Genomic DNA, 19,109 nt, shown 5'->3' with positions numbered 1-19,109 from the left:
CTATCTGTGTCCTCCATATTTAGCCATCCAGTCTGTTCTTCCATGGACTGGCTGAATTGTTGGTGCATGCGTTAAAATATTCATGTTTTTTGCTGAATTGTAAGTAGGACCTGCTAACTGAGCACGAGCAGCTTTGGTTTTCCAGGAATAATCTGAAAGGAACAAGAACTTGGAATTAATGATGACTAAAATAGTGTTTTAATACTGCACAGATGTGAATGAGTGTTGAAAGATGACTTGTGGTACTCAGGGATATTAACACATCAGAGACCAGACTATCCTGCTATTCTGTTTTATCCTTGTCTTCAGATAAGGCTGATGTTTCCTAGAGTTTGCTTATCTTACTGGTAATTCTCACCTATTGGATACCTGTTTTGCAAAAATTCCTGTAGATAACACTGAGACAGTTGTGGAGTTTTTTACTGAATTTCAATCTCCTATCACAAAACTGCTACAAAAAGGAAGCATTCTTTCTTATTTATCTCAAGCACTTGAATAAGCGTACAGTAACAAACTCATGGTGTTTGGCTTTTACTTTCTATAACGTAGCAATATCTACACTTTCACCTCAGAAAGCACTCCTTTTATATTTCATGGCTACAAGAGTACTGTCAACTACTGGGATGACACTCAGACTTGCATAGCTAACAGTGGGATGAAGACAGGGAAAACCTGTCTTAAATTACCACTACTGAAGCTGCAGAGCAACCCAGTAGAGCTAGTAAAGGACAGAACAATTAATACAGTGCTTACAGATATAAGACTATTTATGAATTTACTGAGTCATCTGAGGAAAGTATTTACCTTTTCTGAAGTTGTTCAGCATACTGTAAGCATGGTTCAGCATTATTCAAGTGCATTAAATGGCATTATACTTAAAGACTCAGGACTGCCACATGCTGCAAGAAAGCCTCTGTCAAGAAAATGCCTCTAAACCGATTTAAATATGAATATTTTTCTGTTTAAACCTGAACGTATCTACTTTTCATACTGGTGTTAAGGAACATTTTAGCATACGCATTTTTCTTACCAGATACAGATGGAGCAATAGGAGCTAGCTGTATCCGTTGTCCAGCTGATCCCACTTCTTTCTTATGAAAGGAAGGGATGTATCCTCCTGATGGGTTGTAAGCAGCGCCTCCCACAAAGTCAGAATTTCCTGTTGATATTACAGGAGGTTTTAATATTTTCAGTTGCATCCATAAAATATGCATTTTTGTAGTCACTTCAATACTTGCATGATCACAAGAATAATGAGTGAGTGTTGTTCTTCCCCAGTGCTTGTCTGTAGGGAAGAAGTGCATATCCTTTTATTTGTATCTTAGTTGGACCTCTTCAAATACCTAACAAACTCTACAAGTATGTATACTCTAGTACATCTGTTCCTACAGTGCAGCAGGAGTGAAGATAACAGAGTGGTACGACCGTTTGTTAACACTTTCATTAAACTTACATTGCTTAGCAAGAGTACATTGAGTTTTAGAGCAAGGCAGGATCTTACCTTTTATTTACTGGAAGCAGGCTTAAGCACGTGAGTCTTGAAAATCAGCATGCAACAGTACTCTTATGCTCAACATATATCACCAACATCTATCTAAAATGGAACCAAAACTTCTCTTGTGGTGCACTTGAAGTTGACTTAGCCAGTTCCCTGGTTAAAGGCCTGCTAAGTAAGGCCTTTACTTAGTAAGTAAGATCTAGTAAGATCTAGTTCCCCTTTCTTTTGAAGCCTAATATTTTATTGTTCTTGGCTTTAGTCCACAACGTTCTCTAAGTGAGTGTTGCCTTGGGAAGATCGACATAATCATCCTTTCCAATCCATCATTAGGAAGCTGAGAAACATTATGCATTTACACACGAAATTACTACTGAGATTACTGTACAGTGATGTGGAATCAATTCAAGTATTTAGAGTGTCCCAAGCACATTTCTTGTCTATCTTCTTCATGTCTGTCATCACACAGTCTTAAAAAGCTTTGTGATGGCATGATGGTTGAAGAGAAGTGCTTCCATCAGGATGCTTCCAATGGTTCCAACAGTAGTTGGTAAAATATATAATGTGATTTGACAGTTTGTTCTCTCTTAAATCACTGGCCCCAGTGCAAAAACCCTCCTCCTCACATTAACACCCTCAGTCTTCTGTGCTATTATCAGAACTAGTGCAGTGGATCTATAAGATGCAGAACTGATCATCTACAAACCATAAAAGTATCCTCAGCTAATTACAGCTGTGTTGGGTCATCATATACCTCCTCTTGCCCATATCCCCAAAGTCCTGTCAACAGGTGGGTCTCTGAGTGGCTTCTGATGCCAGGCTCCAGTGGAGTAAAGGATGACACAGACATCCTGATGAAAAATAAAACTTTAATAAAGTACTCAAATAACAACTTCCTTGGAGTTGTAAGTTCTTCTCCCCAATTTTGCCTGAAAAACAAAAGCAACAGTTTTAGTGTTCTTGTCTGCACACACATACATGCGTCTATTCCCCCCACTTCCTAATCTTTTCACTGGGAATACTTCATAAAGTATCCTCTGACAGATAGTATTATATCTTAAAATTCTGAAGTCTAAAACGAAGACCATGACAAGCCCTAATATAACCTCAAAATGACTTGTTCCACGTGTTTCTTATCTACAGCTCTGCAAAGCTGCCTGTCAAAAATTTTTCAACCTATTTTTTTTTCTTCCTCTTACCTCTTCATATCTGATGTTCTTTATGAACTCTTCTGCAGAAAAGGGATAAGCACAGCCCAGAGGAACAGTCTAGGTGAAACTGAGGGGTCTGAAGGAATTGTCTTTTCCTTAGGTAGAAGAAAAATAAGAAGTTCAAGGCAAAATTATGACTGCTAACATTTAAAAAACACGCGTTGAGAGGTATGCAGTAGGTCATTCCTTACCTCTGGCAACTGCTGTGCAAAACAGAAGTTCTTGCTGTAGGAGTCCATCAGGCATCAAGGAGGGCTGGCAGCAGATGTATAAGCAAACACAGCTGTGGTGCCAGCAAGTGTAAGCATGGCCTGGGCAGCATACCTCAGTGCATACCTGATTCTTCTCAAGGGATGAAGCCATTGAATCATTCATGGGCAACAAGTTGAGAAAAAACTACAAGTAGTTGCAAAAGGATATAGTACACACCTCATGTGCCAGAAATGGAGGGAGAGGTGAAACAGCAAGACTTTACAATGTTTGCAGTGAGGAGTGTGTTTAGATATGAACATGGCTGCCTGGAAACCCGAGTTTCCATCTATTTACACTGAGGTTAATCACTCAAATTTTTACAATCACAGTACTATAAAACCAGTGTAATTAACAAAGAATTAGAATGCAGTCAAGTGGCATTGTGCAAGTGGCAAACAATATTAGGAGTGAGCATTCCTTCAGGGATGCATGTGTTCCTCCTTTAGGATCAGTTCTTCCCCAGAAGGAAAGTTAGGAAGTCACTTATTGGAACATTCAGATGTTATTGAAAGGCATTTGTAAGTATACATGCAGTCACTTCATTCTCTCAGGTTTCAAAGAGTGTACTGAAACAATCCAGGTTAACGTGAATGAGTTAGTCTACATGTGATGAGAAATTATCTGCCCTCCTTCAGCATAACACCACTTACTTTAGGTGCAGATTCAGAAGGAAAACAATTTTGTCAGTATAAAAAACAAACAAACCTTACTTATATGGCTACTTTTTACTTTGTCTACTTCTAAAAGTAAAAATCAAGGTAGAAGCTGTTTTTCACACTACATTACACTGTGGTAACTAAGATGGACCTCTGCTGTTTCCCTGCTGCTGCATGTCACTGCATGAGTTGCTACACCATAACTCATAGGGCAGTAGATCCTGCTTGGTCTAAAAGCAGACATAAAGAAGAGAGCAAAGTTTGACAAAACACGTTACAACTGAAAATGAAGGATGTGATCTTTCGGAATCTGCACTGTAGGTGTATTGTTTTTGGAGAGAAAATGTAAAGCAAATATGAAATGTGCAAAGAGCCAGGTTATAATTGCTATAAATTACCTTTTGGATCCTCTAATTTTTCATTCAAACTTTCTTTGCATGATAGTTTTTCAATGGGTGTAATTAAGTTCTCTTCTGTAGATAAGAAGAATGAGAGAGAAAAAGATGGAAAGACAGAATTTTAGAGAAAGTATATGAAGAATCTGGTTAGGTGATACCAAAGAAATGAGGAAAAGCAGAGCAAGAAAGAATACCTGACACTGAATAGCTATAATTTCATGTACACCTTTGTTTAAGTAACATCTCCTGCTTGTAAAAACTGTTTTCGTTCATTAGAAAGTAGCTCAAAAAGTAACTAGTTAACCAACAATGCAGTCACATTACAGTCATACCAATGCATAATCCACAAGTTTAAGCATTAAGGCATATTTGCAAAGTCAGTTGATCACAGCTTCACCATTCCTTACAAATAAAGCTTTTGTAACTATTTGTTCTTATGTTATTTCACCCTAGAGCAGCATTGTGGGTAAGGAAAACAATAAAAGCAGTTGAAGAAACTAAACATAGTTATTTAAACACCAAGCAGCACAGTACCAGCTTTCAATCCTATCAGTATGAAAAAGGAATACATATATCATACATCTACCATATTACTCTGAACCAACTACCATGGTTTCCTATGTGTCTGCCTTAAGTGTTGCCTGCCTGGTACATAAAATATCAGTGTATATTATTTTAGATACCAATGGAAATAATGCTCAGTGTTTTCAAACACATTTTTTTTTAAAGATTATTTTTCTTTAAGTTTTTAGGAGATAGCCACAGTAAGACAAAAGTGAGATTTTACCACTGGCATTTACCTAAGTTTGTTTATAGCCCAATTCAGTACATAGCTGTCTAGCTTACTAATACATATTTATGGAAACAGCTCTGCCTTTTCCTGTCTCTTCCTATGCAAGAGTATTTTATCAAAATCAACTTACTTTAAGGCACACAGATCTAAAATTTCTGAAACCCAGAAATTATTTATGATGATTACTTTAAAAAGTGCTTTATTCCATCATTCCAGTTGATGCTGTTATTTTTCCATTTCTTAAGTGCTCTCCACGATTTCAGATGAGCAACTTAAACTTCACCTGACTTTCAAAAGGAAAATGTTTTGATAACACAGCTGGGGGGCCACTAAAGTTTTATTAAAAAAGCATGCAGCAGCTGCATATGAACAAGCCTTCTAAAGTTCTTGTACAAACACATTAGGTCAGATGGTGTAACACTGTAACGTACAGAAACACAGGAAAAAAGGCTGCTTACCTTTGGAAGGCCTCAGGTAGGCAGGGACCTGCAAACAAGAAATCCTTGTCTCCACTACCAACCCTTAACATGAGATCTGGGAAGGCACGGATCCTGGTTCCACCCCTTACAGTCACTCAGTGCACTGCTTGCACCTTGAGCTCCCCTGGGTTGCCCCTGCTTTCCCAGCAGGTGCTCAATCAGTGGTTCAAGCCCTGAAAGCATTTCTGCTACAGCTGGTCATTAGCATCCATGCTGAGAGCGACTGGTGTGGGCCTCAAAACTGTTAGGGTGACCTCCTATCACAGGGTGATGGGACTATCTAGTGGTCAGAAGGTAGATGTTAGTCTGAAGTCCTATGCTTACCTCAGTGAAATCTTAGACAAGCCATTTAACTTGCTTAAGCCTTAGTCTTCACTCTATAAAATGCTGATAAGAGCATTTCCCACAAAAGCTAGTACAAAAGGCACCTCACTGCAAGTTCCTTGCTGAAAGTGAGGGGACTTCCCATGTGCCAAGCTGGTATCTCTAACTGATGTTAGGCAGTATTTTGATCGTATGAGCTTAGCATGCAACACCTCATTTGTTTTCATATGTGAGACTGCTGTTTCATAGTGTTCCACATCACACTGACCAGGCAGTACTGAAATCGAGCTATTTGCTTAAATTGTCACAGTGAGATAATCAGTTTAAGAGGATTACAGACAAAAATTTGTCCTGCCAGAACTTTATTTTAAGAGCTAGTCTGTACTTCCTTTATGGTCTGAAGGCAAAACACATAGCTTAGGTATGAAAAGATTACTTTGAGTCTCTGTTTAAATTAAGAAAACAAAGTTTGCCTATAAGCTGAGCTTGATGATAAAAGTTAAATTGGAGGGTCTAAAGAAAATTAATTAAATAAAGTATGATGAAAAATAAAGTGACTGCTGTTTATTACACTTATACCTGTATTATTTCTGTTGAAAGGCAATCCTCCAACATGTGCCAGTGGCTTGGAAAACAGCTGGTTGTTCCAGGTTCCATGAGATCCTTCTTTATTGATTGCTACTAAAGAGACAGTCTTAGGGTTTACACCTTAGAAAAGAAATTATGGCAGATGTTATCCATTGCCAAACATAATTCAACCAATGAAAAATTAGACTTTTCTAGAACAATAAAACAAAACTCAATTATTTCTCACATAATGTAAACATTATTAATGTAAGTCAAAGGACAGCATCCATTGATTAGGTTATATTTCTCAACTGAAAATTAGATACATTGATTTAAGAACTCTTGCTTTTATGCATTCAAGAGAACTTCTCATTGTTTTACTGAAGTTATTTGGTATCTATAAAATCATAACCTTATTGATATTTATGACCCTCAAACAATTAGCAGAAATGAAAGAAACCTATTGAAAACAAAGGTTCTCAAGGCTAAAAATAAACTTTCTTCAGAGGATAAGTTTAAAAATAGGACAAAGAATTTCTTGTTACTTCAGCATGTCATGAGCATTAGCGAGTTAATGGGATTACACAGCATGAAAGCAGCTCACATATCCAGTGGTAACAGAGCTATATTGATATGGATAAATAGCAAATATGCTTCTTGGAATTATCATTCTCTTAAGTGCTGAAATATATATTTTTAAACTACTATGCCATTCTCATTGAAAATAATAAAAATAAGGAAGTATTAGAAGCATACTTAGAAATATAAGAAGTGTAGATTGACTTTCTATTTGCTATCTTTAGATAGGAAAGCTTTTTTCCCCTCTTTCGGGCAAACTGTTGAATCTTATGGCGTCCTATTAAGCATTAAAGAAGTGATTTCATACTTAGAAGTTATCACTGTGCTATACGTGGGCATCTTCTTCATTTCTCACATACACTTGCTCATGGTCAGTCAGGATATATTTCCAGGTGTCCAAAAACTGAGGGTTTTATATGCTGCTGGTCATAAGAGCTTCTGTGAACATTTACACTGTACAAGCAGTGTTGATCACTCTTCCACTTGTGCATAGCCAGGACTTTCTGCATTAATAGTGGAAAGATGTGTTCTTGGAAAGGCATTTAGTCCAAAATTTTAAAAATTTAGCTTGAGTAGGAAAAGAGAATTATCCAGTGTGAAATCTGATGCTTAAATGTAGTGTATAGATTGTTCACTGTTTGCATTTTCCATGACATGTTGACTTTTCCCCTTACCTGGCAGATACCTAGATTGTCTTAGATAGTACTGTTTTGCTGTTGTATTGGATCTTCCAGAATCATTTCTCATTACACCTTTATTTTCTGCTCCTGGCTGGATACAATGTGAAGCTTTTTGTTCTGGCACACTGGAAAAAAAAAATCAAAATGTTCAAGCTGTGTAACCAACAAATCCACCTTAGAATGCCATGAACTGAGGCTGGCTTAAGGATGCAGTGCTCTTCTCTTATCCTGCTTTCATCAATAGACTTCATTCCCACAGAAAGCAACAGCTAAATCTCATATCTTATGAGAATTTTATGTGAATATGAAAGTGGAAAAAAAGAAGTGTATACAATATATAGACTGAAAAGCAATTAAGTAACTGTGGCAGAACTTCCCCCAGCCTCACTGACATGGGAAATCAAGTACCACTTCAATAAAACACTGTTTCTTAAAAAGAAGATAGACCTATGTAATGGATAGAATTACAGATATTGCTGGTGCTACATCAACACCCAGCTCAGAGCTGGCCTGTTCACAGAGCCCTTTGCACCACTGCAGAGTTACAGCAAGTTAAATTTTAGCAGATCTGTTTTAACCAATCTATAAACCTACTGATCATTGCGTACTAAAAAACATTTTTATAATAGTGATTTTATAATTCCAAGACCTACCTAAAAAGACATTCCTTGTTTTTCTTTTCTTTTAACGGTGCAATGCTAGGCTTCTTTGAACACGACATTCCAAATTCTGCATCATCCAATTCATCCCAACTGTCCACAGCCTTTATCAAAGTCTGACCCCATCGTCTCCTGCAACTTTTAGGACCTACTGTGCCATTCTGAGGGCCACTAGCTGCTTGTTTCTATTTCAAATACGAACAAAAGAAGAAAAAAATACAACTTTGATTACATCCTAAAACTTTGTATTTTACGTATAGTTGATTACTACTGCTTAAGAACGTTGAAGGATTTTTTTTTTTAACCACTGCACTGTACCTATTTTGGTCATAACCTTGATGATTTTAAGCACAGAATATATAACCAAGTTGGCAGGTATTTTGAGCGCAGCTCTTTTGGACTGCCAACTTCAAATGGCTCAAATCTAGCTGACATACTCAATTAACATTCTGTTTAAAGGCCCAGTTCAGCACTCAAGTCTCTGGTATCTTGCTGGTATCAAGTTGGTATGTTGCTGAACTCACACTCTTACCTGTGGTACAGCAATTGTAAGAAGCTAAAAACCTTACTTTTAAGATTCTTACAAACTAAGAAATTGCAAGGTCCATGTGATTACAAGAGTTGCTTAGTTTGCATCTATTTACTGGTAGCAATCAAGAAAATTAATGCCATAAAAAAGGCAGCTTGCTCAGGTATTTTCCTGCTTAAGACAATGAAAATTTTTACTTTCCATTTCTTTTTTGTATACTAACAATGTTTTTGCAAATTATTTTGCAAAGCTCTGTAAATGATTGTTGTTGTTGTAACTATGTTAATGCTTGAGTTGGTCTCTTCTTACTGGTGAGAGGACGAGGGGACACGGCCTCAAGTTGCACCAGGAGAGGTTTAGGTTGGATATCAGGAAAAATCTCTTTACAGAAAGGGTTGTTAAGCACTGCAGCAGGCTCCCCAGGGAGGTGGTTGAGTCACCATTCCTGGATGTGTTTAAAAACCGCTTGGATGTGGTGCTCAGGAACATGATTTAGCAGAGGGTTGTTAGAGTTAGGGCAGTGTGGTTAGGTTGTGCTTGGACTTGATCTTGAAGGTCTTTTCCAACCACAGCAATTCTATGACTCTAAAGGTTATTATAACAGAATATAAACTGTTGTTACAAGGAAAACAGGTATATCTAACCCATGGCCCAGCACAGCTCACAATGCAGCCTATGTATAAGTGGCCCAAGACAATCCCTCTTCTCTCAGCATGGCTCAGGCATGCCAAGAAGTCAGACATCCATGAAGTAACCTATTTTTCTCATTTGCTGAAAAATTTCAGTAAGTGATTAGTTATATTCTCAAACATTCCTTAATTATCTACTAGCCTTTTTTTTATTTTTTTAATTTAATTTTTAATAAGTATGGTTATTTTCAGAGAACAGCCACATTGAATACATTAAGAATTTGTAAAAGAACCACCTAAGTTAGGTATCTACTGAAGACAACTTACCCCAGATGAGTCCTTATTGATAGCTGGAAAAAATGGCTGCACCTGTGTCTGCTGCTGTTTTGATACTTGCTGGTTAGCTGTATTCTGGGGCAACTGAATTTGCTGGAGAGGCTGGTGATTAGCCTTTGACAGAGACTGTGGCTGTGTTTTGTCAGGTTCATCAGGTGAAGACAGAGGCTCTGGCTTGGATACAGCTTCCAGTTTGGGTAAAGTTGGCTTTGGTTCTGTTGGCTGCACTGGTTTAATAGGAGTCTGCTTCTCCAAATATTGTGGGGGAGGTCCTAAAACTTGGCCAACTTGAAAGTAAGGGTACTTCAGTGCCTAGAGAAGAAGATATAACATACTAATTGTACTTCAAAAAGCTGACTTTGATAACTTCTTTGAGAATATGAGCATGTTTCTGTAGCATTTGAGTAATCTCTACCACAGTATTGAAAGAGATGCATAAGGAGTTCATGTGTAAATGTTGTATTTAGCCACCTGTCAGTTCTGCATTTTTAGCTCTCTTTGCCATACAATTTAGTAAGATGGACCCACCTGTACATATTATAGAAATCTTTTTCTTCCTTCTGTGTTTGGTGAAGTCTGTGTTTTTATGTGCATTTTGCATTTAACTCCATTCTATATTCAGACAGCAACAAATTACAACTTAAAAACAGGTTGTTTTTACTATAGTAAAAAAACTCTTGGTTCCCTATTGCATGCTTTCCTGCTAACTATATTACGTATCTTACAAATACACCAGTTCTTCCTGTAAAACAAGTTCTTCTTCTATTCCTGGGTCAATTCCTACTCTTTGTTAGTTCTCAAAGAGATTTTTTGCCTCAGCTGTTCTTGAAAATCACTGCCTTTGTACACCCTTCTGTGAAAACACATTAAACTTTCCCTTTTGGATATGGATTGCTGCAGCTGTTTCCTTGCCAACTTGCTTGGGCAGAACCTGGTTATTTGCTGTCATAAAGTACCACGCAGCATTCTGCATAGAGATGTATAGCACTGCACTACAGTTTGATCTCAGTGACTGTAACAATATATATGCTTTATAAAGCAGACAGATATGGTTGCTGTGCATTGCACCACCTGCTTAACCACTTCTGAATCACTTTCATCATGTCCACCTATGATAAACTCATCACCTTCCTCTTGTTTCTCAACTGCACTCACCTCTCATACCTTCTAAATAGGATTGCATTAGCTATACATACTCAAAAATAAGTAGAATGTATATATCTTTGAAATACTTATACCTAATTTTCTAAAATTAACCTAGGAAAAAAAACTGTGACTTTGGTGATTTATTGACATGTTCTTCTCAGAGTTCTTCCCTTATCACTCAGTAAATTGTACAGCCCATTTCCTAGTAAAAAAATAATTATCCTGCACTCTCCCTACTGCATTCCATCTGCAACTTCACAGAAACAAAGCTTTGTTTTCAGTATCTCCCAGTGAAGTGTTCAAAAGTGTACTCTAGCCTTCATTATGGTGACAATCAGGTTATATTTCTGCATCTACCAATTTTTGCCAATGCAAGACAATGCAGTCTTTCCTTATAATGTAGGTGCTCAGACCTGGCTTGCTGTAGGTCTCTTCTTTGGATTCCAGTTCAGCATATCACTCATAAGCTGTATGGCTTCACTGCTTGCATTTGGGATGAGAGTTTTTAAACTTATAGGGACACACTGTGGGAAACGGAAATTCATGGCAGAAGAGAGGTGGTATCCTTCTGGCCAGTCACTCTGTTTTAAAGGAAAAAAAACAAGTTTAAGAAAAGACTGTGTGTTTGGGGTATTAGATCACATTATATTTTTTTGTAGCTTGAGTCATGCTTGGCCTGTGTAGTTCCTTCCTATACAGTGAAAAACAAGCATTACTATTTTTCATTGCAATTGCTATGGCACCAATCAATTCAGCATCAGTCTCAAGTGGCAGTCCTTCTTCTGTAGGTGAAGGGGGAACTGTCTTTTTGCATACAACACTTGGATGTACACTCTGAAGGAGAAGAGATTGTGGTGGGTATCAGGAGCAGCTAAGCACATCCCATTTATTACAGAAATAAGCTCAAACAGTTGATTTCTATCTACTTCCTACATGGGAATACTAGAGGTGAGGCCTTTCTACCCAGCTGAATGGAAAAATACAGATCACAGCCTGAACAGGTAACTTGCCCGTGAGAAAGGGCTCATGTTTACTTGGGAACACAAGTAAACAGCCTACAGTTTCTGCATGCAGCTAGAAGAAACCTGTTTGTGAGAAATTCCTTGGCAGCTGTGACCAAGCATCCTTGCTTTCTACAAAGGATCTTACTTACCGTGATACACGATGCTTTATTGTCTCCTGCTGTTATATATATGGTCACAGTACTAAGGGGGGTTAGGCTGGCTGCCACCATTATCTGCTGGGGGGTAATCCTGGGTGGACATGCTACAAACCTGCTACTCTTAGTAATGAGGACTCAGCAGAGACTGACTGGCTGGCTAACAGCCCCATTAACACAATTACCTCCCTATTAAACTGATGGGTATTAACTTGCATCTGTGTATTTTCTTTGGGATCAGTGAAGCTTATGCAGAAGCACTGGCTCTTTTGCATTACACCACCCTACCATGTTTGTGCAACCATGATGTGAACAGATGTGCAACCATTCAATCTATCACTGACTCCACCATTAAGACATTCGGTGATTAACTATAACCAGACATTACTGCAATAGGAAAATCATGGCCATAAGATGAAAACTTAGTGGGTTTTTGTGCAAGAGTGTTTAACTTTCAAGAAGTAAAACCTGAAGTCCTTGGTTGCTCGATAATTGCATTGTTTGAAAACAGAATCCTAGGACTGGCAAAGATCTCAAGAAATTATCTAGTCCATGCTCTTGTCTCGTCTTCACAGGTATAGTCACAAAGTTTCCAGTTCCACAGCCACAACTGCTACAGACAGTCTATTGCATAGACTAACTCCCCTCCAGAAGAGAAAAATGCAGGTTTCTCTTGTAGCAATACAAGACCATTGCTGAGTATGCTATCATCCCTGTATACCAAGAACAACTGTTGCTTTTGTCTCTAAAACAGCCTGTTTATAAATTAGATGTATTTCTTGTTCTTTCTTTCGATCTTCCTTTGCAGAGGCTAGAGAAGATCAAACAATTGAATTCTTGGATCTTGGATTTTCAAGTTTTTCTCCTCTGGACTCTGAAACATAGAGCTCTTCCTTGAAATGCAAAACTTATAAATGGAACAAAAAGATTAGCTTGTATGATCAAAGGACTGTACTTCTTTCTCTAGGCATTGATATGATATTTGTTCCAACACAACACTGATGTCCAATACATTATATAGCTCCTACATCTTCTTCTAAGGAAATATTAGCTGGGTAGTTATCCTCAACTATTTAGTCAAGAGTAATTAGAACTGCATAAGTACAGCACTCAAAAATCTTCAGCGATATGTAAATTGCAACTAATCTTATAGGAAATTCTGAATTCTAATCTTGCCTTCTAACATACTCAGTCCTTCCTAGCCTGTTATCTGCCAATTTACGAAGGAAAATCTATTCCATCAGTAGGCCTTCAGTCCTGCTTACTGCATCATTCCTGATCCAAGCCAGGATGAAATAGAGCAAAGTAGTTGCCTGTCACTACTAAATATTGTTAAATAAAAGCCAAAAGCAACCAAATCAACCAACAGAAGTCATCAGCATGGTATTATAGACTTAAACTACTAAAAGGAAGGCAATATGGAACAAAGACAGCTTCTGGGCATAACTCCTGTCATTCCTTACAGCAAGTTAATGGAATAAAGAAGTCTACATCTAAAAATTTGATTTATTAAAATTGTATCTGCAAAAACTGAGTACTAAAATAACTGCTTGTGTTTTTCAGAATACAGATAACACTTCACCAGAAACAGTCATTATTTGTGGTGATCAATTGTATTATAATATTTAAATACCCTTCTTACACAGCGATGTCCCTGAAGAATGCCTCAGCATTGTCATAAGGAGATAAAAGTCCCAGGACTGCCCAACAGATGACAGAGGCACAAAGCAACTAATTACAGCTTTCTGATCTTAGAGGGCTGACTTACAGTGTCTCTAACCCCTTGGGTCTTTAACAAGAGGCTACAGTTTTCTCTGAAATATTGAGGCAGTGTTGCTCCTGTTGCTCCCTCCTTTCTCAAGCAACCAGCTACATGCTTCTTTTCAACAACTAATAAAGTTACAGAGCCACACCAGTGACCTCAACACTGCTCTGCTACACATTGTTAAGTCTCCCTCTGATCTGCTTGCATGCCCAGAACTTGTGCTATGCACTGAAATGTTCCAGAAGCTCAAGTGTTGTTCTCTTTCTTAGATAATTTGATGAGCTGCTAAACATTCTCATCCTAGTCTTGCGAGCTGCTCAAGAAAGAATTAACATCTGGGTTTGAAAACTCAATTCTTGAAATACTGCTACATATTACACATTACTTCTGATGCATGATTGTCATAGAAAGCACTGTTTTATACGTAACAGTTTTCACCTACTCATCTAGTCTCAATTTTCACTGCCACCAGTTATATATATCTCATATATAACTCCACCTTTGACCTTTCACACTCTGTCTGTCATGAACTTGCACCTGTTTCTCAGTACATTCTCTTAGAGCTTTTCTCACCACTTCAAGCTCCTCGCTAAACTTATTCTACTTTAGTTTTAAGTTTTCTGTTCCTCAATTCTCTACTGACAACGGCTCTTGTACTGTACGAGAGTTATACTTATTTTATATTGGCACACCACCAGTGGTTTTCCAAATCTAGAGACTTCATTCAGTCAGTAATTTCACAGGTATCTATTTACCTCATAATACATCTGTCATCTCTTGCCTTAGCCACCACAGTTTTCTTCCCTAAACATATTTTTATTATATTGCCTATTTTTTTTTCCCAATTTATTCAAAATTTGGAAGGTAAGCTTATTTCCTTTTATTCCAGTTGATTCTGAAATCTCCTCACTGCTTCATTAGACACTTCAGGGACATAATATCTATCTCTGCTTACACACTCCCTTTTTCTTCATCCTACTTTGCTTTCTGCCATCACATTCTTTGACTTTTGTCAAGCTACAGCGTTCATTTTCTCACATTCTTGGTGTGCACTTGTTTTGAGCACTTCTTAGGAATTTATTCTCTTTTGAACATTCTTTGACAACTTCTGCAAACTCACCGACTCACCTTTTCAATCCATGTTTCTGTATGTCTCTGTGCATTCTAGCTGCTGCATTCTGATTAGTTCATATCTTTATTCAGTACAACTCATAACACTTGTAATTCAAGGATTAAGCGTATTTAGTTGGTATGAAAAAACCCAACACGTCTTGAAGCTAACTTGCAGGAAGTATTTGTTTTGCAAGGCAAACTCATGTTCATATACCCTTTTCCTGAACACTTTAACAGAAGTAAATACAACTGTACACATTTTTACATGCACTACCCAAATCTCCCTTGTAGGTCTTAATTAATTTCTGAAAGAGCTAAATATCTTGAGAAACCATTCTCCTTCATTACTTTGTCGTTAAGGATACTATACGATGGATTTGTGTTTGAGATTAAGTATTTCTTCTATGCTTAAAAAGTAAGAAAATATCACAATTCAACTTATTCAGAGTAATTTCCACAAGCTCCAAATTCTAGGTACCAGCCTTGAAAAATAATCAGTTGTGGTAACATGAAATCCTAAGACTAATTTCTTTTTTTTTTTTTTTCCTAGTTCTTCTGATGTGCATGTCTTTAGTTAACTAAACAGCTTTATCTGACTTTCATCATAGAGTAGCACAGGATTACACATAATAGTAGGATATAAAACAGATGTTTATACACTACAGAAGTCCAGTATTCTGTGCCTTAGCAGATGTTTCAAAAGACAGAGTTGAGAAATCTTAACTCCATGGTAAAATTACTAAAACAGATTATACGTATGTTCTGGAAGTGCAATAACAATAAATAAATAAAATGATTATAAAATATTGAATAAGTACTATTGCATGAAGTCTTACCTTCTTTGGAGTCCCTAACACTTGGCAAATTTTGAAGATTTCATCTACTTCACTTGTGCCTGGGAAAAGGGGTCTTAGTGTGTATAACTCAGCCATGATGCTGCCAACTGCCCATATATCAATAGGTGAGCTATAAATGGATGATCGCAGCAGAACTTCGGGAGCACGGTACCTATGAGGATGGGAAAAAGTAATACATAAATTAAAATGGTAATCAGAGAAAGGCAGTTCATTAAGATAATGTATTAATTTCATCCTATACTTACCACCTGGTGGACACATAATCTGTATACGGTGGCTGAGATCTCAGCTCTCTAGCCAAACCAAAATCAGCTATTTTTACAAGTTCTGGACCAATACAAAGAAGGTTTTCAGGCTTCATGTCTCTATGAAAAAATCCTGCAGGAGATTAAAGAGAAATTACGGTAAATTGCGTAATTATTTCTAAAATAGCAAGGTCCAACAGTCATCCAAAATTTTGGCTTTTCTTTTTTTTGATTCAACATAAATGAATGACAGCCCCTCTCCCAATACACACATTTAATCTCCAGTGATTATTACACCACATATTCTTTAATTAAATTTAAAAGATGTCTGTGTTGTGCTCAGGAATGCTAATATTAGTAATTCAGGCACATTAAGTTTCTTGAATGCACAGCTGGCTTTAGCAGCTATGTACCTGGAAAGCAGGTAAGTAGTTGAGCAAATCAGTTCTGCTGGTTAATTGGTGGACAAGATCTCTTTATAAAACAATTTGATTGATATTCACTTACTACAGCACAGCATACAATTTCTGCACGCAAAAACTGACAACCACTGTAAGCAAATGGCTGAAATTATTACAGTGAAATGTAACTGCTTGAATTTACCATCTCTTATTCCAAGATACTTGTGTAGAAAGCAGAACACTAATACAGTAACTTAGAAATGGCAGTTTTACCACATATTCTAGCTTTCCCATTTATTTCATGGAGAAGGAAGGAAGGAAAAGAAAATGCTAATAATCAGAGAACAATATATGACCTTGATCAGAAAGACAGAAGCCATCAATTTCTGGCTACCTGACAACACTAAATGGAACTGATTTTTTACATGAACCCATCAACAGTCTGTGCCAGAATAAGTCAAATCCTATCAGAAATCACTTAGAGTGAAACTTTAACTCTCTTTGGAGAGCTTTAAGGATACCACTGTCATGTGAATGACACATACAAAATAAGAGTTAACTAAGAGAATAGAAAATACTTTCTGAAATGCAAAGGCGTTTAGTGTCAGTGTTTCAGAATGCAGTTTCCAGATGTGTATTACACATGATAATTAAAAGTGCTTTGAAGCTTTTGTTGATGCAACCACACAGCACCTTTTTTGAATGTGCTTGTAATTGCTTGAAAAGTCTCAACTCTTAAAATAATTCAATGCAAAACGTATTTGATAAGGAGATTATTTGGATTTGTAGTGACCAAGTTATATTGAAATATCTTTTATGCCTAAGGATGCCATATTAGTTATGATATCTCAAGACAGGTAAGAACTGCCATCTATAAGGTATAAATGCTCCTTAAATAGATCTTTTTGGAGTAACAAATATGCACAGCATAGCACAGCATTTGAGCTTCTTTAGTTTGTTTATTCATACAGTATCTAAGAAAAGATAAAAGTACTAAACATGGAACTAACAATACCCAGTGTTTTCAAAAAGAAAGCATATCTGATTATAAAAGAGGTAACTAAGATGTTTAAAAACACACCATATTTCAAACAGTCTGGAAAAATTAAGAGCCTTTTTAATGAATATTTTTATTCATGTTATTTATTATTGTGCATTGTGGTTTTTTTCTTGTGAAAGCGTTATACAGGCAAACTCCAGTGTCAAACCTACCGTGTTTATGGATGAAAGCTAACCCTTGCAATATCTGATACATCATGTTTCTGATGACTGACTCAGGGAACAACTTGTTTCTGTGAAGAAAGATTAATAATTTCCCAAAATTAAAAGACAATATTTTTTCCTGTAAGACAGAACACACATTTCCTCATTTTGCACAGTATGTCTCAAACAGATTAAAACAGACCTGTGAAGTCTTACATACATAGACTCACATAGTATGTGTCAAAAATATTGCTTCCAAGACATAATTTTGCTCACTATCTTTACTGCAGAGTGACTTCTCAGCAGAGAGATGTCTACTGCCCTGTAATATGCTTGACCAAATGAATGCACACACTGTATTAGAGCAAGCAAGAGACTGCCCTGCATAGCACCATTGTATATGTGCTACCCAGTGGTGCTCTTATGGCAGCCTGAGCAAGAGCAATGCTTCTCAGCTGTAAGTTAACATCACACTGATGTTGCTAACAGCTACCTAAAGGCTTTGTGCACAAGGAGATAAAGGTACGTGACAGAACCTGAAGGAAACACAGTAAAGGCAAAAAGAAAAGAAAAATGTTACTAAAATGGCAAGTCCTAATCTAATGTCCACCATGAAGGCATTGCTTTGTGCTGTTTCTCCAAGACTACCACATCATACAGTACATATATTGATCTCCATGTATGTTCATGAGAAGATGATCACCCCCACCTTAAGCCAAATCCATTAGCAAAAGCAGAATGAATGGCATTGGTCCAATCCTTCATGTATTAATGAAGGCTAACAAAGAAAAAAGTATTTGGAATTTCTCTTATGGCTCAGTAAATACAAAAGACATGCAAGTTATCACATTAATAACTTCATAAAGTCTTACTCCCAGAAGTATTACAATGTCCAATGCTATTATGCTAAGCAGTGCAGAATTTTACCCTCAAATAAGCAGGTGCAGCAGATTCTGTTCACATCAGTAGTGCTACAAGAACCTAAAACAGAAATTCCAGTATGTTCTTCAAGACAGTATAAAAAACATACGTAAAGGATGATAGCACACTACTTGTTCTCTGAGAAAGACATACCTGTCCTTCATCAATTGATAGAGATTTTCCTTCATGTATTCAAACACAAAGTAAAGGTGGTCATTTTCTCTTATGACTTCTTTCAATTTTATTACATTGGCATGATTTAGCTTCTTCAGAGACTGTTTCAGAGACAAATACAGGGTTTCAGATAACTTGACATTGACTATTTCCTAACCTGAGCTGCATTTGTACCACATAAAAGTTTCTAGTAAGGAATTAACAAAACATACCCATCAGGTAGCCTCTAATTACCTTGTAATCTCCCTTTACCTCTAAAAGCAACAAAGTAGCATTTAAAATTAATTTCAAAATAAAAGCAGCAAATATTAACAGCTTAAAATTCTATTTGTGGGGATTACATCATAGTTGAGGTGAAGAATAACACAAGAACTTAGCTGCCTAGAATGAAAGGCCATTCTGCACCTGTAACAACTTTTGCTTACAGAACTGAGTAAGAAAGCCTAGCAATTTTTTTTGTTTGGATGATAGAATTACCAAGGTTGGAAAAGATCTCCAAGATCATCCAGTCCAACCGTCCACATACCACCAACACTGC

At 37.1% G+C, this 19,109-nt stretch overlaps 1 protein-coding gene across 3 annotated transcripts in view; it reads right to left on the bottom strand.

The window, feature by feature from the left end:
* MAK (male germ cell associated kinase) overlaps window positions 1-19,109 on the bottom strand; it is a 29,556-nt gene continuing 10,447 nt past the window's right edge. For 2 of the 3 annotated variants that reach the window (XM_019613747.2, XM_031552753.1), the window contains exons 4-15: window positions 18,551-18,672; window positions 17,486-17,565; window positions 15,873-16,005; window positions 15,607-15,778; window positions 11,147-11,314; window positions 9,579-9,899; window positions 8,088-8,278; window positions 7,429-7,559; window positions 6,188-6,316; window positions 4,013-4,087; window positions 1,031-1,159; window positions 1-152 (exon numbers count right to left, since the gene is read on the bottom strand). In XM_019613747.2, the coding sequence (XP_019469292.1) occupies window positions 1-152; window positions 1,031-1,159; window positions 4,013-4,087; window positions 6,188-6,316; window positions 7,429-7,559; window positions 8,088-8,278; window positions 9,579-9,899; window positions 11,147-11,314; window positions 15,607-15,778; window positions 15,873-16,005; window positions 17,486-17,565; window positions 18,551-18,672 (1,803 nt within the window). The remainder of the gene's footprint in view (window positions 153-1,030; window positions 1,160-4,012; window positions 4,088-6,187; window positions 6,317-7,428; window positions 7,560-8,087; window positions 8,279-9,578; window positions 9,900-11,146; window positions 11,315-15,606; window positions 15,779-15,872; window positions 16,006-17,485; window positions 17,566-18,550; window positions 18,673-19,109) is intronic. The other variant, XM_019613748.2, reaches the window with a different exon arrangement.

Source organism: Meleagris gallopavo, chromosome 3, assembly GCF_000146605.3.
Source record: "Meleagris gallopavo isolate NT-WF06-2002-E0010 breed Aviagen turkey brand Nicholas breeding stock chromosome 3, Turkey_5.1, whole genome shotgun sequence".
Classification (NCBI taxonomy): domain Eukaryota; kingdom Metazoa; phylum Chordata; class Aves; order Galliformes; family Phasianidae; genus Meleagris; species Meleagris gallopavo.
The sequence above is the reverse complement of the archived record's forward strand: the minus strand, read 5'-3'. Positions and strand labels throughout refer to the sequence as shown.